Source organism: Dermochelys coriacea, chromosome 4, assembly GCF_009764565.3.
Source record: "Dermochelys coriacea isolate rDerCor1 chromosome 4, rDerCor1.pri.v4, whole genome shotgun sequence".
Lineage (NCBI taxonomy): Eukaryota > Metazoa > Chordata > Testudines > Dermochelyidae > Dermochelys > Dermochelys coriacea.
The window spans coordinates 87512021-87521623 of NC_050071.1; the positions used below are offsets into that span (position 1 = coordinate 87512021).

Sequence of the window (9603 nt, forward strand, 5' to 3'; positions counted from 1 at the left end):
TAAATCTTTAGAGCCTATATGTTTTTTTCCAACTGTGTCATGTGATACATGTATAAAAGCATCAAAGTTATCAGTGAGCTCCTTTCTCCACTCTGCAGGCAGCCACCAACTATTGCTCAGGACTATATGCTAATCTTAGAAAATGTACAGTAATTATATTGTCTGCAGAAGCTCTAACTACTTGCAGTAGAAATAAAAATTGGATCACATATGTGTTTGTTTAACAACATTGAAAGTGTGGTCTCTAGGAAGTATAGGTAAAGTTGATTAGATTGTAGTGTATACTTAAAGTTGAATAATGTACTCTTGTAAAAACACTCTTCAAAATTATTTAACTTCCCATGATATTGTCACAGAATGTGCAGAAAATCTTTAGTGTTATCTTTTCCTGTCACATGACTACTGCAAACAAGAAAAAAATCCTTATCTTTTTGCTTCTTTTCTGGTACTTTATAAAATAGCATAACCGGTTCAGCAGCCAGACATTAAAGATTCCGGTTTGAAAAAGTCTGTGTTTTGTATTTCACTCTACTTAATGTGTCTCCATTGTGAAACAAGAATGATTTTATTAGCAAGAAAGTATCTGAGGGGCTGATGATGTTTGAGAAAACCTCTGGTACAGATAGTCACATGTGGAATCTAACCAGAAAAGCCCCTTATTGCTTACTATATTCAGATAATACTGGAACCCAGGAACTTTTCATTGGAGGAGCATCTCTAGGCTCAGTAGGATATTCCCCTTAATATGTGCTGCAGTGTATGTCCAGCAGTTTTGTGTTGAACTGAATTAATTACAGTTTGATCATGAAATAACTGTCATATCAATAAAAACACTTGATGTGTGTTTCAAATGTTTTAGGTATCTAAATCAGTGTACAGGCTACTTGAGAAATCTGTGCTATATAGATCACTCAACTTTGATCTATTTCTTTGATTTAGCACTGCAATTAAGAAGATTTGGTTCAAAGAGAAAGCTCATTGGTTGATGTTTTACACTGATGTGGTAATGTTTACACAGATGTGCTTTGAAATCTCAATTATGGTGAATTTTTGGGTCCCACCACATGACAGACTCCTGTTATTTGAAAGGTAAAATAATATAACATCTATCTGTAACAGCCTTCAGAGCAGGTCTGCCAGGGCTCTCTTCTGAGGTGATTTATCTGATCATTGTATTTAGTGTGAGTTTTTTTGGTTTTAAATCCCGCCACAGTAAATCACTTGCTTTAAAGAACCCTTTTTATAATTCAGGTGCATACAGGGGCAGTACTTAGGACTGCAATGATGAAAAGGTGTAGCATTACTTGCTTTAAAGCACCTGCCAATTAATTAGCCCCATACTCTCCACAGCAAATAAAGCTAAGCAGTCAAATCTATTTGATCTCCCAGATTTAGACTGTGACTGAAAAGCCCATGGAGCAAGATTGAAAAACTAATCTTTCATGATTCTCTACAACTTTTTGTTCAAATGAAAGCTTAAACCGGCCAAGTGACTTTCAAGCCTTTGAAAGATTTAACTATGAAAGATCTTTGGGTTTTACACCATAATACATTAATACTGGTGAGGGCACATGTTGCAATACTTGCATGCTAATGAATATACTTTAAGATAGTTTTCAGTGTTTAAAATTACTATTAAATATGAAAAAATCAATAGAGTGTAAAAGTCAAGCCTTGATAGTTTTAATATAATTGTTTTAAAATATCAATTATAGTTTTATACTATTCATTTGAAAGGCAGAAATGCATCTTCTCAGCTACATCAAGTTAGCATAGTCCTAAATCAGCCTCAAAGAGATCTTAATGTTATTGATGCAAGGATTAAAACATATTTTAAAGGCGATACTGTAGTTAAATTGTAGGCGCTCCTATATTGTGGTGATTAGATGGATTAGATATACCATCGCTCTCTGTCAGAGTACGTACTGTGAAACTATTCTCACACCATATTCTTCCTCTTTCTCTCTATGTGATTTAAAAATGTTAATCAAAAGTCACTGGTCTATCTCACTGATATGTTTAAAACCACTCTGCTGATACCAACAGACATTGATCAATATCGTATCATGTTTGTGATGAATTAAATATGAACGCGAATTTTACAGAGGGGAAAACATCCCTTATTATGCAATTTCTTTTAAAAATCCCCCACCTTGGAACTTAAGTGATAAAAGGAAAGGGTAATACATGAACATTTTATTAGTGTTTTACAATCAGGGAGTAAAACTGTCAGATCTTTGTTTTGTCTTTCATGTGTGTCTGGGCAGGTCTATCCCTCAGGTAACGCCCTTTATCCTTCTTCTCTCTTACCTTTCCTTGCACCTGTCCACGTAATGCACTGCAAGCTCCAAGCAACTCCTGAGTCCAACCCTCCTTCTCGAGTCCCTGCCAAACCGGGCTCCTTATAGCTGCAATCTATCATTTTCGAAACACTCACATCAAAGGAGGCTGAGCAGCAGCATCAACAACAACAACAAAGGGGAAGAGAGTGTCTATGCTACCGCTCTGCAAAGTTGGATGCCAGCTCTCTCTCTCTCTCTCTCTCTCTCTGTCTATGGATTATTTTTTATGGCTCTGCACACTGGGAAACGTCAGAAACTCCCCATCGTCATTGCAGATCAGAAAAAGGTGTGAGGAGAGGAGAGATCGGTTTAAAATTTCAAACACAACCTCTCCGGCGCGCAAGAGAGGGCTTCATTAGCATATGTCCGGGGGGACCAGCATATATACGGGCTTTGTATATAAACAGAACTCTAATCTGATCAATTTCCCAGGACACAACAGCAGCACCAGCAGCTCTAGATGTTGATGCAAAGCCAGCAGCAGACTCCCACATTCTCGGAGAGAGAAGAGGCTCCAAAGACAGGCAGCTGTTGTCCCAGTGCAAAGTCCACCCTGCCTGAGATCATCCAGGAACAGCTCGGCCTGAACGTTTAGAGCTCACTCTTCTCAATTGATTATTGTTAATTTGCCTTTCAACTCATCGCTCGTTAAACCTCCTCCCTTCCAGCGGGCTCTTTCATGGCTCCCTTAGCCGAAATTGGGGGCTTCCTAGGAGGCTTGGAAGGGTTAGGGCAGCAGGTGGGCTCCCATTTCCTGCTGCCTCCTGCCGGGGAGAGGCCGGCTCTGCTCAGCGATCGCCTGGCTCAGGCCGAGAGGGGGTCCAGAGGTGGAGGAGGTGCGGCGGCTGGGACTGCGGATTTAGCCCATTTACAGGGCATCCTACGCCGGAGGCAGCTCTACTGCCGGACGGGCTTCCACCTGCAGATCCTGCCCGATGGCACCGTGCAGGGCACCAGGCAGGACCACAGCCTCTTCGGTAGGTAGCAGCTGCAATCACGCAGAGCTTGGATCTCAGCCTCATCCATCCCGAGGAGAGAGGTGTTTCTATTCCTCGTGGAAAAGAAACACTTACATACTTACTGCAAAGTACAGCAGCAGAGCGGTCCGATCAGAGTGCACCATTGGGCAGGTGTTTAATCCGAGACTCCCAGTATAAAGCTGTGCGTTCCAGCCTTAGACTGCAGGGGCTGCACACAGAACTCAGCATGACAGAACATCTCTTCCTATATCATTTATTAACGAGAAATGTCTGTGTGGAGCGTACAGAGTATGTCGGTTTATATGTACATACATATATTCATTAGTATATGTGTGTAAACTCTACACCTGCATTTGTATGTAGCAGCAAACCCAGAAAGAGAGGTTCTATCACGGAGATTTTTTTTCTATTTAGTACCTAAAATATAATGTCCCGCACTTGCCTCTGCAATCTCAAAATCTCTAAATTGCTCTAAATCTCTTTCTAAACAAACAAAGATCATGGAATCGTTAATCTTGCTAAACCTCTAATCTGCCTCAGGTTGCTTTGTTTTGCAAGGAGGAGAAAGCTACACGTGGGATTGCACACAGCTACAACTGTAATGTAATTACAACAGTAATGTTTCTTTTATTTCCTTTTTAAAATGGTTTGTCCATAAACCAAAAAGGGGGGGGGAGAGATATCCTAAGGATGTAAATGGTTTCCTGACATGTAAGGGTAAATAAGAAGGAATGTATATAGGCACTGCAGCCTTATCTGAACAAACCTGCTATTGTTGACAATCAGTGAGTTTTTTCTGTATTAATTTAACAGCCACAAAAAGGTGATTAAAGAGTTTTCTATCATCTCTCCCATAGTCAAAACAATCAGCTGGAATGTCCCTTAACTGATTTTATAACACATTGAAGTACTGATGTTTTCAGAACTAAAAGAACTGTAGTTAAACACAAAGTTATTCACAGAAGGGAGACTTTCTACAGCATGTAAACACGAAATCATTACTTTAAAAAATGTTTAGTCCAAGATCAAAGATTTGCAGTGTTTCTTTCAAATGTTCTTCCTTTATTCTAACCCTATTCTCCACAAGTTTGTCTGATGTGGTCTCTTTGTGGGTTGAATTGCCTGCTTATTATGGTTTATAAAAAGAATGGCTTTGAAAATGATATCAGAAAGACAAAATACCTCCATGACTTTTTATGGGACCTTGGACATTAGGAACTGGGAAATCTGTGATGATTTACATCCAATAAAAAGTTCTTAATGCTTGCTCTTTGTAAAGGATTTAGCTGGTTTGTCATTTAGCATTGTAAATAAGAGGTATGCCAAAGTTCAGTTAAAACTCAAAAGATTGTAAATTACAGTACACTAATCTCTCAAGATGGAAAATGGGTCAGAATGTAAAACAGTGTGCATAATGAGACAAAAAGGCATGCCCAAACTATTGTAAAGACTATTCCATACTATCACATCAGTTTAATAAGTTTGTATTATTATTTTAGTATTGTGCTAGCTGTGATGCAAAAGCAACCTCACTTTGGGACTCTGTTTACATTGGTAGCAATTTTAACAGATATGATTTACACATTTCCTGTCTTTTTTGTATTGTACATGTAATGTAACCTGTACATATTGGATCGCAAAATATTTAATGCTTAGGGCAAGAATGGGCTACTAGCAAGGTTACAGGTAAATTGGATCCTTTTTGGTCACATTTGTATTTGGTGAAATAGTTTAAAGAGACAGAATATAACATAATTTAAATACTGTAAAATGGGCCCAATTTCACATTGCAAATGATGAATAATGAATCAGAATAACAAATATTTTAGGCATATTTAGATAATAAACATTCTAAATCAAGTTAGTTATATTCCACATATTATGATCAATTTTGTAATTTTTTAAATATAGTGTACATGCACCATATTTTATACGTATACAAAACCTGCCTCTGAAATAAATGGGATTACTCATGTGATTAGGGGCTGCAGGTTTGGGCCCACATGTTGGATTAGATATACAGCGAATATGTTTTTCTTCTCAATGGGAAGACTCTCTGGTATACAACTCCCATCTGTATTTTGACTTCTATTCACATGATATCATTATTTTGACTTCCACCCATTAGATATAATTAAAATTCTTAAGATAGTGCTACAGAGAAGGTGAAATATATCTCCGGATAGTTCAATCTTACTCTTCAATGTATGAACAGACACTTCATCAAATATTGTATAATCATCTACTGAAATTGTATAGCCCTGAATCCTAAATGTATATTCTTAACTAAGTCATAACAAATGTTTCTGAAAAAAGCATATAATTCTTTTTCCTTGTGGAGGCTTCTAGTGAACTAAAATGTGTATGAAATTCAGTTCAGTGATAGACATGTAAAATAGGAGTATTCTTATATATGTATGTAGGCCACATTTGCTATAAATTATTTCACCTGCTTCTTAATATATTATATATATATTTCTTGACTTTAACACATGTGAGTTAAAGCAACCCTACCCTTTTTGTATACATTTAGGTATCCTTGAATTCATCAGTGTGGCAGTGGGACTGGTCAGTATTAGAGGAGTGGACAGTGGCCTTTACCTTGGAATGAATGACAAAGGAGAACTCTATGGATCTGTAAGTATTAGCTTATATTTTCTAAGCCACATTTGGATTTTAGACCTGACATACTGAGTCAATTGGTAATAGTGGGCAAAAAACTCAGCCAACCACTGAAATAATGCAATATGCTAACTTTCTTTCCTGTTAAAATAATGTATATCATTTGTGTCATTCAATCATCCTGAGAATGTGTGGTGATGATAGCTCAAATCTTTACAGTCTGAGTCAAATATCATGCACATGGAAAGAATTCAATTAGCCTGAGAAGAAGAGAATGGATCAGAAATGCTCCTCCTTAACAGAGACAAAAGAAAGAGAACAATGAATGAATGAATGAAAGTAGCCAGTTTAAGAAAGTCTTAATACTTAATACAGTTGCTTAGTGACTGATTTTCTTTTTAAGATCTACCCTACAAATCTATCAGGGTCACTGCATTTTACACCATAAAAAATACTGATATGGAAAACAGTGGAAAAAGATAACTACAGAAAAATACATAAATAAATACAAAACCCTGGATTACTTGATTTGTGGTCTGCTGATCCCTTATAATTCAGCAGGTGGCACTCTGGGGCCCCTGCTTTTTTTCAACATCTGAATGAAGACCGTTAAAACTTAAACAGCTTAGTCATGTACCACTGTTATTTTGAAAATGTGAGGATTATAAATGAGGCAATATCATTTAATCCATACTCTGATTTAAAATTAAACTATTAAGATTGAAAATAAGCTTGTAATTATTTAAAATGATTGTTTTTTGTTGAGAAATTTCAGCATAAGACACTACAAACTATAGTCTTTGGTTCTACAGCAGTATCAGGCTAACATGGACTCAGATTCTTCTCCATTTCAGTTTTCAAACCTTGAAAGATAAAATACTCTCTGTCCTCCCCTCCCACCCAAATGTTATGCAGTAATAAAACATACACCTTTGACAGGAGTTTCAAGTCTACAACTTCTATTCCTATCATGGATTGGTTTATACCCTTACCACAGATGATGGCTGAATATAATCATTTCTTACAATAGATTGTGAACTCTGGGCATTTTATAAACCAAAAGGAAACAGTATGTACATTATCATTGTTTGTGGCTTACCTTGTAAATCAATGACATCCTTTAGTGTTTTAGGCCTCAAAATTTTTTAGGATTGAAGGTTGAGGGGGAAGCATTTGTTGCTCTGAATGGGTATGAAATGGTGACCAGATGGTAATATGTTCCTGATTCTTCCATCTTGCTGCAAGCTTTACCTTATCCATCATAATAATGAACCATACACACTGAGTTCCTTTGGTTTACAAAATGTGATGATGGTAGTCCCTCTTCCAGCAATGAGTAATTATGTTTCTCCAAACAAGATTAATGTGGTCACCAAAGTCCTTGTAGTGATCTTAGTTATTTTAAAAGTTGGGGAGTATAAGTCACAAATACGAGGTACAGCCACAGCAGTTGCTTTTCTAGTTCCAAAGGGATTGCCTTTCTCATCTGTTACATTACATCTTTACCCAGAAGGCTCATATGTGTATATGGACAGCAGTGACCACATACCCTTCAGCATAAACTGAGGTCTAAGCCATTCTATGTTGGATATGTTCAGTAGTCAAATACATTTTTAAGGTAACAATCTGTATTTTCTTGACCATTTAAGAACAGGAACACTTAAACACATATTGTCATGTCTTATAATTTCTCTGCCTGTATATACATCCCCAAATCTCATTTTGAGGGTGTCGGATACGATGCTGGAGATGTGTGTGTTAGTTGATTCTTGCATGTGTAACACCCTCTTCAATCCTAGAGAAAGTCAGCAAAATGGGATTTAAATCCAAAATTGTACACAAAGTGGTGCAGGTCTAGTACTGATAAAAGGGAGCCTTGTGAACAAATAACTTTCCCTACTGCTCTAAAACAGTTCACATGCTGCAGGTATGATCAGATTCACCCTCTTTCCGGGTTTGATTTTATTAGCAAAGAAATTAACAATAAGTCAACATATACTCCAATCCATTTTGGATATCACTGTATCTCTTTATAGGAATATGTTCAAAAATTGGTTACTGAAAGAGCTCTGACCTTTTATTTTTCTATCTTTTTTTAAAATAGGAGAAACTAACTTCTGAATGCATCTTCAGAGAACAGTTTGAAGAGAACTGGTATAACACTTATTCTTCCAACGTGTACAAACATGGAGACTCGGGTCGGCGGTATTTTGTAGCACTTAACAAAGATGGTACTCCCAGAGATGGGGCTAGATCCAAAAGACATCAGAAATTCACACACTTCCTACCCAGGCCAGTGGATCCCGAAAGAGTCCCAGAACTCTACAAAGATGTGTTAGGATACAGTTGAAATGGGACAGAATGTTTGAAAGGAAACCAAAATAAAACCCATTCTTTCCTACCACAGCTTCCATGGTAACACAAGCAGGAAGAACTTTCAAATACTGCAGAGTTACCAAGCTCTAAGAGAGTGGATTTTAACAAGCTGTTTAGTGATAGCCTCCATTTCCTAATGTTTGGATATAGGAGACAAAGCCTTAAAGTTAAGAGTGGACAAGCCTCTTTGAAGTTTGCTGACCCTGTTGCTGGCCAGTAGAGAGTGGGAGGTTGGAGTCTGATTTATTTTAAAATACCAAACTCGTGCCTAACTTGTCTGGATTACTTATTATTCATAAACTAGAGAAAAAATAACTACCTAAATCATGTGGAGTGGGACAATAGTTCGAAAGTTGGAAGAAATGGTAAGGAATAGGCTGTAAAACAGCAATAAAGCCTGAGAACTATATCTGAAGTTATAGTGGCTATACTGCAAGTGACGGAACTTGGAAGTCAATGCATTTCAGTCAGAGCTGGAACTTTTCTTCAGGATGGACCTATTTATACATTTCCAGATGACATATATTTATTTTATATATTTATTTATTAAAGAGTTTATTTTTACTGGGATATGAAGACACTACAACCCCTTGCCCGAACAAAAAATCATTGACAGTGCCAATATTTACTCTGAGGTAGTGTCATCATGCAAAAAAGGCATTACATCACAACAAGTTCAAAAACAGAGTATCTAAATTTTCATTTTTTATAAAGTATAGATTAGGTTATATTTTTATGCACACATAGTTATCTCATGGATCGTCGTAAGCTGGAGAGAATGTTGGTTGCTTTTGACTTTGAGAATGCCTTACAGATTTGTACTGAATTCAAATGCATATTTAAAAAGGAATTAAAATGTTTTACTTTATCAGTTTTACTGTCATTCTTTAAGTGAAGAGTTTGCTAACAAACTAAATATATATAGCTTTGCAAAACTGCAAAACTTTTGATGACCATAGTAAAGTAATCTCTCAAAAGTTTGTGTTAGCACTTTAAAGCCCACAGTGCATGGCATTTTAGCTAAGTGACTTCCATTGACTTTAATAATAGTTGAACAGCTAAATGACTAAATTCTATACAGAATTTTAAAAACTGAAGAGTACAAGTGACCATCGTATAAGAAGTTTTGTTCTTATCAACTTCATTATGTTTACAGTGCAGTGGTAGTGCAGTACAGTCTTTGAGATCACTGAATGAAAAGCTCTGTAAAAGTGCAAAGTATTGCTACTATTGTATTCTTAAATTATATATTTAACAGAATGATGTGCAGAAGATGTTACACA

The 9603-nt window shown here is 36.8% G+C and overlaps 1 protein-coding gene across 1 annotated transcript; it reads left to right on the top strand.

Moving 5' to 3' along the window:
* The first annotated feature begins 2320 nt into the window (after window positions 1–2320).
* FGF20 (fibroblast growth factor 20) lies at window positions 2321–9188 on the top strand. Its single transcript, XM_038398891.2, has 3 exons — window positions 2321–3319; window positions 5856–5959; window positions 8049–9188. Exons 1-3 carry the CDS (start codon window positions 3022–3024, stop codon window positions 8292–8294), a joined length of 648 nt encoding a protein of 215 aa, XP_038254819.1. The 5' UTR covers window positions 2321–3021; the 3' UTR covers window positions 8295–9188.
* Window positions 9189–9603: the final 415 nt, after the last annotated feature.

Coding starts and splice junctions, on each gene's coding strand:
- FGF20 (XM_038398891.2), top strand. CDS start 3,022: ATGGCTCCCTTAGCCGAAATTGGGGGCTTCCTAGGAGGCTTGGAAGGG. Junction 3,320..5,855: donor GCAGGACCACAGCCTCTTCG/GTAGGTAGCAGC, acceptor GTATACATTTAG/GTATCCTTGAATTCATCAGT. Junction 5,960..8,048: donor AAGGAGAACTCTATGGATCT/GTAAGTATTAGC, acceptor TTTTTAAAATAG/GAGAAACTAACTTCTGAATG.